Source organism: Panicum virgatum, chromosome 1K (assembly GCF_016808335.1).
Source record: "Panicum virgatum strain AP13 chromosome 1K, P.virgatum_v5, whole genome shotgun sequence".
NCBI lineage: Eukaryota > Viridiplantae > Streptophyta > Magnoliopsida > Poales > Poaceae > Panicum > Panicum virgatum.
This window is the reverse complement of record NC_053136.1, coordinates 42564646-42586099: the sequence shown is the minus strand read 5'-3', so window position 1 is coordinate 42586099 and position 21454 is coordinate 42564646. Positions and strand designations below refer to the sequence as shown.

Below are 21454 nucleotides of genomic sequence, written 5' to 3'. Positions count from 1 at the left end.
GTGAAGACGAAGAAGGCAGCAAACAAAAAGAAAAAAACTCCTAAGAAGAAAAAAACTCCCAAGAAAAAGAAAACGGCCGCCAAGAAGAAGCAGAAGAGGGATGCTACTGCTCCTCCACCAAAGGTTGTGAAAAGCCTTAAGGACCTCTTTTGTTGAGGTGAATCAAGCTCCATGACAGTCAAATAATTTGTGAACTTGTCAAATTAACGTCTTTTGTAATATTTGTGAACCTGTATGGCCTATGAAATATTTGTGAACCTGTATGACCTATGTACTACTTCGTGTATGACCTATGAACTAATTCCTGTGATATGGCATATGTTCCTGCATTTTATTCAATTCCAGTGTCCATATATCTGTTACCAAGTTCCTGTATTCAGTTCCTCAAATGAAGTAAAGATATATCTGACAAGTGACACAATTGTTCATAGATTCAATTAGCAGAAAATAGTCAATACATCTGACACAATTCTAGTTCAAGCTTACATTACACACAACTGGTAACAAATTCACAGATGCACAGATTCACTTCCAAAGTTTGCTCATCAGACATCCCAAAGCTACACCAACACACACAGCTACTATGACAAAGTAATGGGTCCCAAAGTAATCCATCTTGAGCTTCTGCACTTGCACCTTCAGTTCACAGATATCAGTGACCACATTGTCAAGTCTATGCTTCAGTTCAGCAAGTTGTTGCTTCTCGTCAACAATGCACTCGGTGGAACCACCACAACTGGAAGGCCCAGTGATCATCTTGTGATGTGCTTCGTATCCTTCGTACTGCGCCATGGACATGAAGACTCTACAAGTTCTAGGGTCACCCTGCATGAAATGCTTGCCGCATCAAATTCATCCACAAATGGAAATCATAAGACAAAGACAAATCGACATACTCTAATGCTGTTCGGACACTTGACGAAATATTGGCCGTAAGTTTCCGGCTGTTTGCTTCTGATTCGGATCAATTGAACGCCGCACACCGAGCACATCGCAAGTTGGGACATCGGCGCCGTGTGCATCCCCCAATTTGTGGAGCTGCTTGAGCCCGACGGCTGCATCTTCCACCACCTCCAGGGGCGAGCGGCAAGTCGGTGCTGCCAGGCGGCGGCGGCGGCGCGAGCAAGCACAGCCGCAGGAAGGCCTGGGCGCGGGCAGCCGGCGACGCTGCCAGGCCGGGGTGCGCACCGACGGCTACGGCCCTTTCCTCCCGGCGACGCGAGCAGGAGGGCGAGAACGGGAAGGCGGCGGCGCGAGCAGGCGGGGGGCGCTGTCAGGATGGGCCACCTTCCCGCGGCGCCGCGGGTCCGCGGCCGCGCGGGTCGTCGGCGGCGCGAGCAGCCGGGGGGAGCGCGAGCAGGCGACCGGCGCGGCCAGGCTCTCCCGCGGCGCCGCGGGTCCGTGGCCGCGCGGGTCGGCGGCGGCGCGAGCAGCCGGGGGGACCGCGAGCGGGCGACCGGCGCGGCCAGGCTCGGGCACCAGGACGCGGCGGCGCGACCAGGCTCGGGCCAGGTCAGCAGAGCGCGGGAAGATGGAGGCGCGGCCACCCGCCGGCGGGAGCAGGCGGCTGGGAGTGAGGGCAGGCCGGCGGCGTCTGACCCCTGCGGTCGCGGACGGGGAACGGGAGGACGAGGCACAGCCGCACGGGCGGAGCCTTATCCACGGGCGGAGCCTCATCCAGTTGGGCCCAGGGGCAATACGGGAACATACGACAATACCTGACCTGACAGGTGGGCCCATGTACGTGGGAGAGGAACATAATGGCTTGGCTGTGGTAGATAGAGAATTGTAATGGCGTTTTTCCAATTACCTGAATTCCAATGGCGTATCTCCAAACTGTGAGAATTGTAATGGCTTCTTTCCCATTTTCCCTTCATTTTTTCGGCTGGCTGAGATCACGCACGCCGATGCCCATCAGCGTGATTCTCTCCACCCTCTCCGATCAAATCTCGCCCATCACCCCAATCTTCTTCTCCCTCCGGCGGGCTGCGGCTCACTCGCCTCCTCCCCTCCCCACTTCGATGCCGCGGGATCCCCTTCCCTGGTGGCAGCACACCTCTGTTTCCTTTCCAATCCCACCGGCGGCGCCCTCTCTCCGACGCCCCTCTCCTTCACCCGGCGCCTCCCTCCCTCCGCACGGCTTGGAGCTGACATGGGACCGGAGCGGCTCGGGCACGCGCGCGTGGCGAGGATGCGAGCAGGCGGGCATGGCACGGCGTGGTGGGGCTGGGTGGCCCGAGCGGGCGGAGGCAGAGGTGCGCCGTGCGGGAGGAGGAGCGGCACTTGGCACAGTGCGGTCTCCGAGCGATTGTCGCGCGGCCCCTCGCGGGGCGCCACGGGCGTGCGGCCGGAGCGCCGCTACCTCGCGGGGCCTCTCGGTGGAGGTGGCCCTTGGTGCGGCCCCTTTCGTCTGCCTTTCGTTCCGTCCCTCGCCTCGAGGCTGCCTTCCCCGATGCGCCACGACTCTAGCCCGGCCGCACCAGCCAACCGCTCGGGACGCGTTGCGGCCAGGGGGTCGGGGTGAAGTCCGGCGGCCTGCCTCTCCAGCACGCAGCGCGGCCACTTCTATTTCTTCTGATACAGGCGTTGCGACCGCACCAGACGATCAAGGGGCGGAACCCTACTTCAAGTCCACCAGCAACTGATGACGATCGCCCGTCGGACGACGCGTTGCGGCGTGAGGCCGGGTCAACTCCGGCGACCTGCCCCTTCAGCACGGCGGATAGGTAAATTCGTTGTTGAATTCAACTCGTGGGACGCGAGAAGGTGCATAATTTTTTAATTGAATCCTATCAATTAGAGAAATTGAATCTGCATGTACGTCAATCAGGGACGCGAGGAGGTGGAACTCTGCTAGATTGTGGCCTTGTGCGATGGCCCGGCCAGCTGTTGATATGATAATCCAAGTCCAGCGGACTGCCAATTGCGTCGCTGTGGCGAAGCAGTGGAGCCCAGTGGCCTAAAACCCTACGAATCCCAGTGCGCGCGTACATCTTGAACACACCCCCTTTGCATTCAGGTTTTAGTTCTATCATGAGGTCAGTGCGTATGTGTATGTAGCAATGTCATATGCTTCAGGTCATTTAGCAGTACATTTGGGCAAGACGCTAAGTTCGTTCATGCCGTTTTGATGAACACATGCTATCAAATGCAGGCAAGAGCTATTCTCTCATTTACCGTCGAGCTTAGCTCATCGTGTGGTAGGTTTTCTTTTTCTTTTCCAAAGGAACTTGCTCAGTTGGTCAAAACATCAGATGTGAATAAAGTCTGTTAGTTTAGTATATTTTTTTGGATTAATGTACCAAGCTAACTATGCTGGTATTTCAAAAAAACTATGGTAGTCCACCTATTGATCTCCTATTTTCCTATTCATCTTCTTTCAGACTTTCAGTTGAGTATACAATGAATCAATGGAAAAAAATGATTCAATGCTATTAGTCAAGTTTTCTCTCTTATGTAAATAAACATACCCACCCTGGTAGGATATTGTAGATTTTTTTGCATCATATATGTCAATATATCAATTTGGCATATATAAGATTCTAATGCGAATTTCATTGGTGGTGTCGTAACCCATTGTGTTCACTTCTATTCTCTGAATGGAAAACATTTTTTTGTTTTGCACTGTAAAGACCGTACCTAAAGCAACTTATAAACAATGCATGGAGCTAAGCATTTCTCGCTGCAGTCATATTGGTGCTCAGAGAATCTACTTTTGGACATATGATAGTATCATGTTTGGGATGTCATATACTATCTCAATTCCTAAATTCATCATGCATTTAAATTGATGTTTTCATTATCTCACGAAAGATACTAATTTGTCATATGCAGGCTTTCGAGGAGCAACTGAATTTTCTTGACCAACTAAATCAGATTGGTATGCTCCCTGTACTTGATTGTTTTGTTGACAACTCCTTATTTCTTCAGTATTGCTGCAGCTAATATATGCAGTTAACTCTACATGCATATTAAACTGTAGCACGTAGTTTCCGGCGAACCTTGCCATGCCACCGCGGCACCGCCATCTGTGTCGCTGGCCTGGGCATACCAAAATTATGAGCTGCTGCCTCTTCTTGGTTCGTAGTTAGGATCTGGTTCAGATTTGGGTTTTTCGGTCTGTCTGTTTTTTGAATGAGTTCCCAGTGCTATTCATGTTGTAGCATTAGGTTTGAGAGTGATTTTCAACTTGAGTATTGAAAGAATTTTCCATAGTGATAATACGTTAGCAACCCTAAGATACAATATCTTACAAATTGACTTAGACATCTGATTTAGGGACAAAATTCAGAGATGGTTATAAAAGTTGAGGTCAGAGTTGCTCTAAAATCAAGACAATGTCAATATGTAAGAAACCTCTTCATTATCATTTCTCTGAAACTTCATTGATTTCAGGTCCACCATGTATCTCCATACATGACAACAAATGTGCTGAACAAGATATCAGAAAAGGTTATATGGTTGATTGATGCCTTGCACATGCATTTTTTTATTGAAAGGAGAACTATGCTAGAACAACAGTGAGGTCCTCATCTCTCCATTCTCGATTTAGGTGGATTTTCATTGGAATATTTAGCTTCAAATCTTGTCTTGATTTTAGAGCAATTTTGCTGACTGTTTAAACTTCATGGCTGTTTTCTAATGATTAACTAGGTCTGATTTGAATAAATGTGACCCATCCACATAGCAACTCGAATTTCGAAAAAAACTTTCCATAACTTTTTGTCTTAGCATTTCATAGTACTTTTGCCCTTCTTTCAGTTTTGTCGGTGTTCCGACCCGAGGGGCCTGAATCCAAACTAGTAAATGCTGCGTGTTTCCTCGTCCCAGATGATGATGCAAGAGGCAACACGGTAACGCACGGTTTTATCCTGGTTCCGGCCGCGGGGCCGTACGTCCAGCAAAGGGGGTGTGCGAGGGCACTGTATTATCTTGCACCCGGAGTGCTTGTAGTAGGGGATACAAGCAAAGCGAGAGAGGGAGGGAAGCTCCCAAGTCTCTGCTAGGAGTGGAGTCGGTTGAGGTGAGTGCTCAGTAGTGCTGAGGCCTTTCTGAGGGAGAAAAACCGGAGAACCTGCTGTCAACCCCGCCTAAGGAAGCCCACCTCCTCCTTTTATAGTTACAAGGAAGGGCGGTGCACATGAGTGGGGATATGGAAGTCATCGTTTCCCCTTAAATCGCGGGGGTACTGTGGTCGAACACTGTAGAAAGTGTACTGTGGGAAGGCGGCGCGCGTCGTTGTCGTCCTGGGTTCCGTCCTTGGTCCCGCGAAGATTGCGCCGGTCGTCCTGCAGTGTCCCGGCAGTAGTAATGGCGTGGGACGGTCCCAGACCCCCTGGTCGGAGTGCGGGCGTGCACACTAGAAGGTCCAGGAGCGCGTGGAAGTCCCGGACCCCATAAGGGGGAGGTCCGGGGTCCCTGCCCGTGCGTGCAGAGCGTCCTTCTCGGAAGGACACGTGACATCGCCGGACCCCTTCCCCAGCGGGAGGTGAGTCCGGATGGTTGATGTCGGCAGAACAGTAACGGGGGCGGCGCCAACTTGTCTTGCCCCGCATTGAATGTCCACAGTGTTGCTACAGCGACCGGGGTGGCGGAGCGGTGACCGGGGTCAGCGGATGGGACGTCGGTCACATCCACCGCGGGAGCGGCGGTCTGGCGCCGCCCGTCATTCGAGCCGTGGCGGAGTGGCTGGCCTTTAATGCCTTTGTACGGCGGTCGGTTGGGCGGCGGGGCCGTTTGTCCCTTGTGCCGTGAGAGGGCCTCGAGCGAGGCGGAGATAAGTCACCTGCTCGAGGGCAGATCCGCTACCCTCGAGCGAGGCGGAGATGAGTCACCTGCTCGAGGGCAGATCCGCTACCCTCGAACGAGGCGGAGATGAGTCACCTGCTCGAGGGCAGATCCGCTACCCTCGAGTGAGGTGGAGATGAGTCACCTGCTCGAGGGCAGATCCGCTACCCTCGAGCGTGGCGGAGATTGTTCTTCTGGTTCGAGGGGGATGGGAATGGGCCGCATGCTGGGCTTCTTTGAGTCCTTTCCTTTCTTCCGAATAGGAAGCAGGCCGTGGGCCTTCGTGGGCCCAGTTGCCTTAACAGGTATTCGTGTTTCAAAAGTGATCTTAGTACCCCAATTAGGGTGTCCCTAATTGTGGCACCCGACAAGTTTCGAACACTATAGTGGTTCCTGGAATCGTGGTTCTTTGTGTGAAGCATGTGCATTCTGAATGTTGTTACTGTTAGCAATATAACCTCTGATGTATCAGCTTCAAATCCCTTTGGATGCCCAGTTAACTCAGTGCGTAAATTTTTAAATGATAGCATGTGAAATTAGATTGCTCCTGACAATGCCAGAATTTGGGGCTGAGAAGGATGTCAGCTAACCAAACATTCAGGTAATAATCCTTATGTTTCTAACATACTCCATTTTATTGGGATGGTTGCTCATAGTAATTTATAATGTATGTTGCATGGTTGATGATGGATTTATTGCTATTCTATCTATATTTACTTGGGTATTCTGGCTACGAACATTTGATCCATTTTCAAAGATAAGATCTCGGTTGTAAGCTCATGCTTGCAAATGCGATGCAACATGTTTTTTTTAAAAAAAAAAATGTTGCTGATTAATAAGGATGCATACTGTTCTTGATCTACTAATGCTGGTACCTTTGTTTGCCAATGCTTCTTTCTACATATGTATCTAGCACCAACCTATTGTTTCTTTTGTGTCTGCAGATACCTAACATCTATTTAATCCTCGTGAGAGTGATTGGGGTTTCACATCTTTTATGCCTTTGAGCAAGGGGAAACACCTGTCTCCTCAATATTTCCATTCATTGTTTCAATTAACTGATATTTGATCAGATTGGAGCAATTGGATTAGAGTAGGCATATAGGAGGTTGATCAGCTAGCAAGGAATACCTTATCTGATCCACTATTCAAGGTACGTTGTCCTGCTTATGGTTTTGAATTTGTTCCGAATATCCTACTTATGGTTCTGAATTTTAGTAGAGAAAATGCAGATGGAGCTTCTGTTAAACACCTAGGGTAGCAATTACTGGGATGTAATGGTGCCTAGCTTAGTGCTTAGCAAAAAATAAAAAATGCCATTGTTGATGCTTAGTAAATATCAAGTTAAAGTCGTTGCCACTGTTGATGCTTGCTCTTATCAAGAAAAAAAATTATGGCATAGTTTAGAGTTTGCATATCTTTAGTGGACTGACTGAAGGGTTCTATCGGAATGGGTATTAAGCTATAGTGGATCATCTAGAAGTGGAATAATTGAATGGGTTGTGCGTTTTCGTGTATCAGTAAAGCATTTACTAAACATAACATTTTCCCATAAGATCAAATTTACATGAAAAAGTGTTACCTATTCTTTGTTGATGTTATCTTGTTGACACATTTGATTTGGCTTCTGTAGATATGAAATCTTTGATGCCTGCTATTTGATCTTGCATATACGATTCAGAGAAACAGAACAAAGATTCAGAAACAGAAGAGTAGAAGAAAGGGAAGTCGAGTTTCGGAGGTAAAACAAACAAGAAAAATCAAATTTCAGAGATTGAGCATCTTTGCTGAATTTCAGAGACAAGCTTTAGTGTATTTGAATTAACATATATGTTAACCTGTAATTTATCAGAGCTAACTTTCTGTAAATGTAAGTAAAGGTTTGAGCAATCCATGTTGAACGAAGTGTGCATGAATGTGTTCTGTCAGTAGAGTGGTATCTAATAATACAAAGAGATTTTGATGTCGTGATTCAAGTTTGTTTCATCAAGATATTTTATATGGTTCAATAATATTTTCTGGCTGCAGTAACATTTCTTAGTTTTGTTTGAATCCTTGGATACAAAATCTTAAAGTTGCGATATAATTTTTTATTATTCAATTGATTATTATTTATTTGTGCTACTAACTATTCTTTCATAACTCTAAGCAGTTGTATGAATTTGTTTATTAGTTTATATTAGATTCGATTCGATTGCTATGAAATTAATAAATATTTTTAAATTTTTAATAGGTGTTTGATACAATTCAATTATTTTTAAATAATTGTTCTTTAAAACACGTGCATGTGGCACAGGCACCTCCACTAGTTCAAGTAAAGGAGAGAAAACAATATTACCGACGAAAGAGGAGGAAATTACTCCAACTGAAGCTTCATTCCTCGGAGGCACAAAGTTGGAGAGGGGCCGACACTCCGGCTCCTCTCCGGACTCTCACCTCTCCTCTCTCCCTATTTTCTAAAGATATATGGGCAGCTACGCTTCGCCTTGGACTTGCTCCAATTCTCCGTGGTTTGGAAGTGAGGTGAGGGCTTCTATTTATAGTGCTTTGGAGGTCGGTACTTGAGCCAATGCGTGGCTTGTACGCAGGTACGTCGGTTGAGGTAACTTCCACGCGAAGTTGAGCACTGTTGGCGGTCGTTTTCAGTGATTTCTACCGCCAACATTCCTTTGGATTTCAGGCTCTCAGGACCATAATACATCAAGTTTCACTAACATTAATGAGTTCCACGAGTTTTGGTGATTATTTGATTTCAGGAACACAACATACGAATTTGAGCCAAAATGGGAGAAAACCCAGGCCGGCCGGCCTACACCTGTGCCATTTCGTCGTGCAACTCCTCAGAAATGGTCCTGAGCACATTATCAAGCAAAGCTCAAGTGCTTGACACAAGAACAATCAATCAAGACCGAAAGGCATACACCAAGATCAATTGGGTCCACATTTCAGTGACAAACCACTTGACCAAGACCCAAACCGACTTGAGAAGCATCACAAGACCTTGGATCAACGTGACACGGCAACGAAGAGCCGAGATGCGCCATAGCCAGGCCGACCAGCCTTGGTGAGGCCGGCCGGCCTAGGAAGCATGTGGAAAATGCCGAGCAGTTTATCACAGACTCCAGGAGAGGATCCAAGCCATCCAGAGAAGGTCGGCGCCAAATGACGTGATCCCCAGGCCGGCCAGCCTAGGGGAGGCCGGCCGGCCCCGCCTGTCGTCCTCTGGAGCTTCTCCTTGGCGTGGAAGTTAAGCTCAACCGCCTTACCGGCTTACAACCGACGCCAACCTCTGAACCGACCCTGAAGCACTATAAATAGAGCTCACTCTCTCACTTGTAACACATACCATCCACTAGAGAGACGTGTTCACTCTTGAGCTCTCTTTGTATTATAATATATCTTTGAGTAAGTTCCTCCCTTAGGCTGGCCGGCCTAGGATTCGCCGAGTTTTGATCGAACGCCCAATATTGCTTCTTGCAACATCGGTTGAAACTACCTCCAACTTGACTTGGTCCGTTCGGCCGAAAAGTGAGGCCGGCCGGCCTAGGTGAGGCTGGCCGGCCTGGGATTCTCTCCCCAGGCGTCGGATCAACCGCCATTGTGTGATGGACGGTGTGGTGTTGCTCTCCCAAGGTGTTTGGACGTTTCTTCATGCGAAAGGTGGGCCTTTTGATCCATGTGACAAGGTCATCCATCCCTCCATTTGTGTTAACTTCCATCCAATGGTTGACATTGATTCTCTTTGTGTTTCCTTGCATGCATGTGCAGGTCCAAGCTTGGATGATCATCCCAACATCAACTGACCATTTCGGGAGCCCATTGGAGGGGCATATGAGGCCTTTCAGTCTTAGCTTCGCTTTGGGCTTGTACCAAGTGTTTGGGGGTCCATTGGTGAGTCCCCAATGCAATGATACTGCGTGAATAGTGTTTTGGGGGAGGTGCCAGACCGGCCGGCCTAAGTCAGGCCGGCCGGCTTGACAGGGCCGTGTCGGTGATCATCCCGAAGGCGTAACTTTTCCGTCCGGACTCTGAATTGGGCCATCCAAGTGTCCATTTTGATTATCTCGGAGATCTCTTGAACATGGTGCCATCAAATATATGATTTGAGTAACTTTTGTACCATGCCCAAGTGTCATTTGTACCGATACGTCTAAATGAATCTTCATTTGTATGGCCTCAACTGCTACTTCACCAAATAATGGTATTTGTGTTCCATATTACCTGTATTCCTTGCAAAACATGTTGGGACACAAAACTCGTGGAACTCATTAATTTAAATAAAACTTTATGCTCATACTACTACAAGTTCCCTCATTAATGGCAATGATTGGCGGCCAAAATGGGGGTATAATGGCCGCCATCAACGGGCCGGCCCACCGCCGCTCGCGGTGCATGGATCCCAATCTGTCTCCACTCCCGGCCAACCACCCAATCACGCCGGCCCGCGAACCCGCAATCGCCGACCTCCAGGCTCCAATCGCGCGGATCGGAGGTCCTCCGCTCACCGCGGATCTCTGCGCTATCTCCGCCCACGGCCGTCACCGTTCGGCGCCCCGGTGACCTCATCTTCAACTTCCCGCAGCGCCACATCGAGCAGGTACTCGCTTTCACCAAGCCGCCTCCGCTTTCCCCTGCACTGTGATTCTGATCCTCATGCCGTCCTCCTCGATGAAGACACCTCCAGCTCCAAGTATGCTCCCCTGATCCCATCCTTCCCTTCTCTCACGGATGTGATTAAGTTCTTAATAATTTCGGGGGACGAGGGCATCGGGGAGGGGGACGAGGGCATCGGGGACGAGGACGCCAGCGCCACTAAAGTGAAATGGGCAAGGGCAGCCCGCCATGGTGGTCTGCGCTGCCATGGACAAGACGAGAGCTCCATCCTCTCCGCGGCACGCGTACCCCTGCGACTTGATATCGGAGCACCTCACTCTTTCTGATTTGGGAGACAAGCAGATGGAGTGGTGGTGGAGCTACCGCTTAAATCGTCGGGAGACGATGAGTTGACGTGTTGCTGCTGCTGATATGCGTGCTCGAGAGGAGCTGCTGCTTGCTTGCTTGCTTGCAGGTGAGAGGAAAAGAAGTATTTTTTTTATTCAAAAGAGAAGCTACCTGCTGGTTTGTTTGTGATTGCACGTGTTTGCTGAGATGTTTTTGGTGTTCTTTCTTGCCAGTGATGGTGGAAGAGAGAAGCTTGAGTGGCCGCATGTTGGGTCCGTGAAGAGCAGAGATTGGGATGGTTGAAGGCAAGTGAATGAAAACAAATCTTTTCTTTTCTTTGCTCGTTTGAGCACCAATTCGTCCTGATTAATTCAACATCATCTATATTGCACTGTTTTTGCTGCTCCATTGATCCATTTTTGGTTGAAAGAACTTGACATTGTGTGCATGTGCATAGTTTGCTGTATGGAAAGAGAATGATGAATGGCTAGAATCTGATTTCTCATTATCTGCGTCATTTTTTTTTTACCAAGATCATTGTTGTGTTGTTGGATTATTTCGCTGGACCACACTAAGCCATTTGATTGAGTAGTGAATATGTATGCTTGGTTATGTTGGTTGAAAAGACAAACTTTTGGCTAGCATCTACTATAAATCCTGAATATGAGACTTACAACAGAGGCTTACGATACCTCCATTGGCTGCTAATAATTTAATAGATCTATATCGATTGTATTCACCTCTGACTTTGGGAATTAATTTTTTTTTCCTAATTGCAATGTCCCTTAGACTATATTAACCCATCCATGTGTTTCTCTCACAAACCTGTGTTCGCTGTTCAGTTAAGGAACCCTCTGTTCTGTTTCATTAGCCAATTCAATTTTTTGGTGCATGTAAATAGCGTATAAATGTTTTAAATTGGTGGTAAACTATCTTTCTTTTTTACTTTCAGTCCTTTCTTTGCTTCAAAAAAAACTCAGTCCTTTACAAAACACAGTGGAATTGTCGAAGATGATTGGAGCCTTGGATGGAAATGAGAACATTATGATCGAGGTATGATATGTTTGTTGCTTCCTGTTGCATGCACTGCAGATACATTTTAGAACTGAAACTTATAAAGATTTTCTTGTAGATTATTTAGATGTTGACATGCATTCTACAGGCCAATTATTTTGTACTTGTACACCCGGCTGAAGGAATTGGTCATTCGATAGGATGAAGACCATTGCAAGTAAGAACCAGATCACCAACTTATAGTGACGCATCTGATATGACTTCCTTTCTTATTTGCCAATTGTTCTTTGCCTTTTGCATTTACGAGAAATTCCTGCCCCGTCCTATTCTCCCACCAGCGTCAATGGGTGTTCTGCTGGATCGAGCAATAATGAGGTGATCCTCTCACCTGTTCTTGCACTGCATCAACAAATGCTACCAGGTGAGGCATCGGTTTCCTCTATTTTGACCTGCTATGGATCAAAGGATGCTACAGATTGTTCAGCATATAATGACTGACATAGAAATTTAGTTGACATCCAACTGAATACTTGGATCCATATATAGAAAAAGGAAATAGAAATCAAATTTTTTGTGTCAATATTTGTAAGGACTAAAATATCCGAAATATAGCTGCTTTGTCTTGTGCTCCAGATTGTCAAAACAGTGGGAAGAAGGAAATACGACTTCGAGCATTCTTGCAGGTAATATGCATGCTCCACAGACTTTCCTGCCATCTTTATTCTTTGGCATTTCACCATCTCTTTATTTTTCATTGTTGTCCTGTTGATCTTGTCTTTAAAAATAACAGTTAGACAACATGAAACAGCTTTGGGATAGCATGGATTGAGATGGTGATATGTGTTTTTTCTCTTTCTATTGTACAATGCTCATATAACTAATTACTCATGTTAGTCTACTTTACTGATTCTCAACTGATTTGCAAAATCATATGGTTTATGCCTCAAAAGAGCTCATATGGGCATATGGCATTATACTATATGATTAGATTGCTGGTACCCTTTTATTTTCTCCCAACGAAATTATGTGTTCTTGGTTTACGAAACTTTGCTGGTACCTCCCTGTGAGCACTGGGGAGCAGTGGCAGAGTAGGGCCATCGTCAGGCGCGGAGCAGGAGAGCGGGGGGTCGCCAAGTTGTGCGGGAAAACAATGGGAGCGGATGCCTTTGTTTGATTAAATTCATTTTGTAGTATACCGGATCTGAAGAATTAAAATATTCAAATTTCATAGCTCTTAAGTTTTGTAGACTTTTAAGAGGAGTGCAACCTGTTGCACTCTGCTGTGTCCAAAACTTCAATTCCTGGCCCAATTCATAATGGGATGTTTGCAGTTTCATAATGTTATAGATTGTTTTACATAATAAATGGCATTTGAGAATATGAAATAGGGGTAAGTACAGAAAACATATCCTACTTACTGACAATATATCTTTCTTCATATGTGGTAAGTGTACACATATATGATTTGCAAGTTACATATTTACTAATGTCTTTCTTGATTTGATCAGGTAAGAAAAAAACTTTGAGTGAATTCTCATAGGCTTTGCAGATTTAGACCCCTACTAATTAATTGGACTCAATGGATTTCATCTATCAGTTGCACGTCCAGCAAAACAAGTCTGTTGTCTCCTACCATCACTTGCTGGCCTACTCCCTCCGTCCTGAAATATAAGACATTTTGCTTTACCCTAACTGAAATTAGTCTATGTTTGACCAAATTTGTAGAGAAGAATATTAACATCTAACACATCAAATAAATAAATTATAAAAATATATTTCATAATGGATCTAATTATTCTAATTTGACATTCAAAATATTCATGTCTGGGCACATGAAGCGAATCGGTTTCGGAAGATGCTTCCGACTAATATAAAATATTATCTTAATCACATCGTGAGTCTAGATATATAGAGCAGGCTGTTTTGTTTTTTAGTAAAACTATAGCATTGAATTATTGTTTTTTTGATGTTCTATGTAGTTTGTTATATATTTTTGCTGCCCGTAGCAAAGCACGGGCATGAACCTAGTGGATGGAAAAAAGGGGGCATATTAGGATTGATTTTGTGGGCCGGTTCGACGATCCATTGGGCAGATCCAAACCATCCCAGCGTGATTTTTTGTTTTTCTAAATACATTTATTTTACTGGTCGCGGCCGGTCACTTGACCAGAAACACTCGCTCTCGCTCGAAGCATCTTGTTCCCCTACTACTGGCGACTTCGAGGTGATTCTCGCTCCCATCGTCGGCCTCTATAGCTCCGTTTGACTTGAAAAGTCGCGGATCCGGAGGGTGGTGTATATATATCCCCTTCTATTAGAGTACTTCTAGGTAGGTTAGAGTTAGTGTCTTTCCTTGCTAGCCACCAGTGACGCTGTCGTCGTCCACGTCACCGTCGTCGTCCACGTCACCGTCGTCTTCACCGTGCTTGATGCCGGCGACTTGGGAGCTAAGGTTAGTCGAAATAATCTAATACCCCTGCTTGCTATCATCATCGGCCACCATTAGCCTGGTTGTGGGCGTCTGTGCATCTACTTGTTGCGCTGTGGTCGTGCCGTGTGCTACTGGTCCAGCTATGCCCTTTGCGTAGCCTGTGGTGCTTTGTAGGGGTTCTTTTGTCCATTCTCTATCTTCGCCGGCGAAGCTCGTCTTCTCGGTGTCAATCTTGTGAGGTTTGTGTACCAACATGAGGTGAAATCGGGTTGGTTATTAGCGCCTACCAGTTTGGGTGGTTCAGTTTCCCTTCAGGGTTCGTCTTCGTTCGGCGAGATTGAGCCTCTAGCAGTCCTTGAGGCGTCGGAGTTCCTGTTGCCTGGCGATGTGATGGTCAATGGTCATCTTTTCCAGCCGGGTCATTCAGCGTCAACAAAGCATGTCGGTTTTGATGTGTTGCTCAAGACAGCGTCAAAAAACTACGTTCCTTCGCCACAGAGGAAGTCGGCTTCAAGTTGCGGGGTCCGGCTGCTGGCGGCGAGGATGACCGGAAGGTCCTTACAAGGACTAGATTTTATTTCTATTTTCTCTCAGGATGTCTTTGTAAGTTTTAGTTGTAACCATCAAAATATGAATGAAATATAAATTTGTTTTTTAAAGGATTACATTTATTTTACTATACACTTAGATATACACCATGTTTAGATACAACGCTACACTATTTTAGATACATATATGTTAGCGTCCATCCAGGCCTAGCCCAACACTCATCCTATGCTCAGATGTTTATGTGCACACGGCCCAACTACAAGTGGAAAGCCCACTTCATCCTAAAGCCCGGAATGAAAGGAGTCTCTTATAAGTTGGTTATGGCCCCACTCTAATACCAAATGTTAGCATCTATCCACAGACCCAGCCCAGCACTCGTCCTATGTTCGGAAGTTTTATATAGGCACACGGCCAACTACAAGGGGAAAGCCCACTCCATCCTAAAAGCATGTAGTTGGTTCTGAGACTTGGCATGGGTATTTTTTTGATTGGGTTGAACCCATCTCGTGTTTGGTTGGGAGGGATAGGTTCAATCCATTTTTTTTGTTAGGTGTGGAGGATGAGATAGGATGGATGCCAAGTTGACACCGTTAGTGCTATTAGCCATGGGACCCACCTGTCATAGGGTGCACCTTCTTCCTCATGGGCACATCTTGCTCGGCGCCGCTCGCTCGCCTCGTCAAGGTGCCGCTCGCTCGCCGCCGCTGCCCGTCTCGACCGGCCACGCCTCACTCGACACCACGCCGCCCGAGCTCCGACCACAACCAGCCTCATGTGGACGAACACGAGACAGTGCCTGAAGGAGTCGAAGAGGATAGACCTCGTCCGCTGTTGGCACTCCTTAGCCTAAACGAATTACTCCACAAGCGTACAAAGACTGATGTAGCCTTCACCAAGGAGTATACCTGGGATATCGAATCCAAGGAACGGTAAAGCTTCGACCAAATCTAGAACTACTCAACCGGACACACCAGAAGAGAAAAGGTAAGAGTGTAGAGGGTCTAACTCCAGATAACTTACTACTCTACCTAGTGACAAGCTAACTACTGACTCGATCTGCTTCGGCGGCCTCAGGGAAGGACTCAGATTGGGGGTGAGAAGGGAGTCCAACGGCAGTCAGCACTACTGCTATGAAAGCACCCGAACGTGGTGGGCTACGAGGGATGGACAAGGCTGTCACCACCTGCCGCCTACCACAACGGTACCGTGGGGTGGAACACAACCTGAGATATCTAACAAGCCTAGGCACCACACCCACAACTATCGAGCTACTTGCTCCTACCGTGTACTTAGATAGAAAGCGACCTCAAATAAGTAGAACTTGCTATTTACGCAGACTCATGATCCCGTAGATCAAAGAAAGTAATTAAACAAGTAACTAATGCAGAAAGTAAAGCTAGCGAGAAACTGAAGTTGAGACGAGGAACTTACTCAAAAATATATTCCTCCGAGGTGGATACAAAAGATGGAGTAAGACCCGAGAGAACTCGAACCCGCTCCTTTAAGCTTGGTTTGCACCAAAGCTCTCACCTCACTCTCTCCCTATTCTAATACAAAGAGAGCTCAAGAGTGAACACTTCTCTCTAGTGGATGGTGTGTGTTACAAGTGAGAGAGTGAGCTCTATTTATAGTGCTTCAGGGTCGGTTCAGAGGTTGGCGTCGGTTGTAAGCCGGTAAGATGGTTGAGCTTAACTTCCACGCCAAGGGGGAGCTCCAGAGGATGACAGGTGGGGCCGGCCAGCCTCCCCTAGGCCGGCCGGCCTGGGGATCGCGCCATCTGACGCCGACCTCCTCTGGATGGCTTGGATCCTCTCCTGGAGTCGGTGGTAAACTGCTCGGCATTTTCCACGTGCTTCCTAGGCCGGCCGGCCTCACCTAGGCCGGTCGGCCTGGCTCTGGCACATCTCGGCCCTCCGTTGCCGTGTCACGTTGATCCAGGGTCTTGTGATGCTCCTCAAGTCGGTAGACATCACTGAAAACGACCGCCAACATCCGCTCATTTTGGAGGGACGTGAGCAACCCGCATCTGTCGTCTGACTCCGGCCACCGGACGCCACGCCGCCCGAGCTCTGAACATAGCCAGCCCCGCGGACGAACATGAGACGGCGCCCATCCCAACTCATGAGTTCTCATCCAAACATTGGACCATCTGGGTTCGACTCGCTCCAACCCTCATCAACCTCTGAACCAAACACCCTTATAAATTGGTCATGGTCTCATCCCATAGCCATGGTGAGACTAAACTTGAGCAGCTAACTGGCGCCAATAGAGACTTACTGACACATAGCAAATACTATACTGTAGAAAAGTCAAAATAATCTATAATATGGAACGAAATTAGTAGGTGTTGCATGATGCCATTGTACGCTAAGAGCTGCGCCTTTCGATTGCCACCATCTTGCGTTGCCTGTCTGGCTCCTACCGTGGAGTCCATGTCCACCGACCACCATTCTTCGGGAGGCGTTGCCGTTGTAGAGCACAGAGCACTGGCGTACTTGTGGAGCAAATCAGTTGCGGCTTTGAGTGTTTTTCTGCAACGGGACTCCTATAGTGCAGTTCATGTCCACCATCTCCGGGAGGTGTTGAGAGCCAAAAGGCTGGGAGCACTTAGAGTCTTGGATACACATGGGGAAGGGAGACAGACGAATCTATTCAATCTAATTAATTTATAATTTGATTACTAATTGGTACAGTAATTATTCGCTAGTTATGTATTAATTATACTTAATAGATTCATCTAGAGTTCTAATTGCAATTTATAAAATTAATTTTATATTAAATCAGTATCTAAATATTTGAATTAACATCCAAATATTTCATGTGATAGCAACTTAAAAATGACCTAAAAATCACAGAGAAGGGAGCAAAAGCTGGCAGCAGTTCGTTTAGTCGTGTCACCTTGGACAGAGACAATCACTGGGGCCCATTACTACCATCAACAAACGTTAAAAAAAGAATAAAATCAACAACTGTCCTCCAACCGTCCTTGCTGCACATGTCCACCGCTCATGCTAATTTTAAAATTTTGCAGCACAAGAATTGAAAAAAGAAAAACATCCCAAGATAAAAGGAGGGTAGGGTGACGAGCCGGTGAAGTTGTCAGTCACAGTTACGGGGACCCAATTGCAGGCAAACAGGCTAACCTGCACCCAAGAGCAAATGCGGTAATCTTTTCTGCGAGAAGGCAAATACGGTAATGAATTGTTAACTCAAAGCACACCCTTTGCAGTTAATTAGGGTGCAAATTGGTGACCTTAAGTACACTTCTAACCCTTTTTAGTTCAAAATTTTGTACTATTTCTCCAAAATAGAATTCTGATAATGCTAGCTCAGGTTACATATATATGATGCCGCTATATTTGTAACTAAACATTTAATCATTTTTCTTATTTAAAAATGTATAAATACTATATAGTTTTATGTGATCGTTTATATCATTAAAAGTGCTTTAGTAGGCATGACTTATATTTTTGGGTATTTGTACTAAATTTTGAATAAGATGACTTGTCAATTTGTGCCAAAAGTCAACGGCTTTATAGATTTATGTTTACTTTATTATTTAAATTCACAGGTGCAGTTCTATTAGGCTAAAAAGTCCCTATCCATGATTTGCTCTAAACATCCAAATATTTTCTCTAAACATCATCAAACCGACTGCCAAAATATTTTTTTCTTAATTAACCACCTCAGACCAACAATTAAAAACAAGGTAAAAATAAAATTCACTCTAATTTTTGTCCATTAGGTACTTACTCCGGACTCGGACTCGTCTGGTTTATGTTGACACTCACCCGCAGGCACACCAGGCGAGGCCTCAGAATGGCTATGCCCGGCACCACGTGGAGGCACTAACTGGCGCGATGAGTCTCTTGATCATATATATATATATATATATATTCATAAGATAATTCATGTGTTACTAAATGTTCCTTTACTCAATGGATGCAGTTTCGCCTTTGCAACATGATGGAGACGGACTGCTCGACTTACCTGACGAGGGTACGTGCCGGATCCCCAATGACCCAGTTTGAGCAGACAGAGGCATGGTCGAGACAGCGTGACCAGTTGCGTTCAGTACTGCACAACTTGGGAAGCCGTGTGCAGTATGAAGACAGCCACGGGTCGTCCCAGGCCTCATCGTCGTTCCCGTATCCGGCGACTGTGCACCGGCCGACGTCTCAGTACTACACAACTGCAGGTAACGTAGATATCTCTTTAAAATTAGATCAAGTGTTGCTACATATTTACTAATATCACAAACAGGATACGATCTAGCTACTGCGTTCGGCCATACTGGATTGTTTAGAGGGGCACCACCAGTTGGCGGACCGTATCCAGAGATGGTACCGGGGCCACAGATACCGGCCTACACAGGTTAGTTTATGTTTCGTATTTCGGTTTCTACATGTCTTGACGAAAAACATGAGCGTACGCTAACATCCGCATTTTATGCGTAGGATTCTACTCCGATGCGGGCGTCGGACCTTCTTCCTCTTTTCGACCTGGTACAAAACACTCTCTCAATACACTCACTAATTTACCACGCAACATATGTTGGTTTACGTTTATATATTACGCAGGGTTTGTTTCGAGTACGTTCGTTCCAGATAACGAGGGCGTCACCTTAGACGAACTCGACAGCTTGACTCCAGACTCACCTAGCGCGCACGGTGACCCCGATATCTTGGGGGTATTCACAGCTAGGAGGAGCACCACTTGGGATCTCTCAGCAGCAGACACCGCAGCCCTCTTTGCGTCCTGAGCGACAGGTGAGGTCTCCGGATCGTCACACCTACTCCGAGGGCCATGTCCGTGCCCAGCAGAGGGCTAAGAGGGTCCGACGCCCTAGGGGTGGTTAGATATATCCGATGTTTGTATCTCTGATGTTTATTTGTAATGAGATAGCTGTGGACCGCTTATTTGTACACTTCAACGTTCGCTTCTGATCACTCTCGTATTTTCCATTACATACGATAGATGGTATGTTTATACTTCGATGCTCCATTACGACTAACTACGATTCAAACTCGACATTATGTACATGTCCAGTGAATGCAAGTTAGGTACAAGACATACATACAAGCATAAAACAACATTAACAATACTAAATACGAATACATCTTAAACCGATGAACATCATATGTTATAGATCATGACATGAAATCATCTAGGTCGTCATCTCAGTTGACAGATGGTGGTGCTACAGGTGGTGTAGTATGGCTCGACGAACCTCTTGGCTTTCCCTTTCTCTCTTTTCTGGATCTACGTTCATGTACAGGGGGAGGCACATCATGTGTTGGAGGCCATGATTTGGGGGGCATGAAGTCATCCATGTCGTTATCCCAGTTAACACAAGTTTGTGCTGCAGGTGGTGCAACATGACTTGACGAACTTCTTGCCTTTCCCTTTGTCTTTTTTCTGGTTCTAGGTTCATATAAAGAGGGAGGAACATCATGTGTTGGAGGCCATGGTTTAGGGGGACATGAAGTCATCCATGTCGTCATCCCAGTTAACACAAGTTGGTGCTTGAGGTGCTGCAGCATGACTCGACGAACCTCCGGTCATCTGTTCTTGCGCAGGCCAAGTACCCGAAGATTTTATCCACCTCCTTCGTCTAGTTTGCGGCATAACTCCACCGAAGATACATACTAATTTACGGAAATTTGGTATCGATTTGTTAATCAACTCCGTGTCCTCGGGGCAATCCTAGCATATAATTAAACAACAATGTTACTGTTTCATAAATATGAATTCCAAATGACGGACGAGATTAGAACTGAATGAGAGTTACTTTAATGTGCATCTCATACACCTCTGGCCGCATCCATATCTTACAAGAATTTTGTAAGAATCCAATGATATTAGGATGATTCGCTAGTTTACATATTCTCATGTATATCTTCCGACGTTCTAGCAGGTGTCTCTTTACATCTTGCGTTGTAATACCTCGAAATAATGTGAAATCTTTAAACTCTACTACTTTGGACAACACCATCTCTATCGTACCATCCGCTAACGGATCTAACTTCTTACTGATAACAAGATGTGTCATGATATCAAGTATTATACTAGATTTTTTTCGGTCCATGAAAATCCTCCACAATTGGAGGCAGCCATTGCCTTATGCTGCAATATCAATAAGGTACTGTCATAATTCTATTTTAATTCATAATTAATTTAAAAACAAGTCTGCAATAGTACTGAAATTGTAATACTAAACGAGTGTTCTAAAGCACCAAATTTAATTCAGCTAATCCGCTAATTAAATTAAATTATTATACAATATCAATGGATTCATACGGAAGTTACCGATAGATCACAAGTGCGCAATTCAGCAGAGTTTCGCCGCTTTTCTTCTCCTTACCCTTTTCTTTTTTTCTGAATTTTTGGTGCAATTTTTGGACTCAAATGAGAAGGGAATGGAGGCATGAAGGCCAGGGCTTATATAGTATGGGAGACCCCTATCGCCCGTGGGGGGGCCTGTCGCCCGTGGGGGGGGCGACAGGACCCCCTTCCTCCACACACACCCGGCCAGGGACTTCTTTGCAAATTCAAAAAAAATTACATTAAGGTCCTGTCGCCCGTTGCTTGGGCGACAGGACCCCTATCGCCCGCCCCAGGGGCGACCAGGGGTTATTTTCGAATTTTTTCAAAACGGACATATATTTTTGAAATTTTTATTTTTTTAAATATAAAAAAGAAAAAGACGCCGAAGTTGTCGGCCCAATCTCC

General features: G+C 46.2%; 1 protein-coding gene and 1 long non-coding RNA gene across 2 annotated transcripts; one reads left to right on the top strand and one right to left on the bottom strand.

The window, feature by feature from the left end:
- Nucleotides 1-1194: 1194 nt before the first annotated feature.
- On the bottom strand, nucleotides 1195-1677 carry LOC120655466 (uncharacterized protein TP_0369-like). Its single transcript, XM_039933306.1, has one exon. The coding sequence runs from the start codon at nucleotides 1675-1677 to the stop codon at nucleotides 1195-1197; it is 483 nt and encodes a 160-aa protein (XP_039789240.1).
- A 197-nt stretch (nucleotides 1678-1874) lies between these two features.
- LOC120709521 lies at nucleotides 1875-13127 on the top strand. Its single transcript, XR_005689714.1, has 12 exons — nucleotides 1875-2726; nucleotides 2831-3200; nucleotides 3835-3880; nucleotides 3983-4525; nucleotides 6160-6388; nucleotides 6732-6940; nucleotides 7421-9447; nucleotides 9556-10855; nucleotides 10962-11037; nucleotides 11681-11781; nucleotides 11891-11959; nucleotides 12050-13127. It is a non-coding gene; the product is annotated as an uncharacterized LOC120709521 (long non-coding RNA).
- Nucleotides 13128-21454: the final 8327 nt, after the last annotated feature.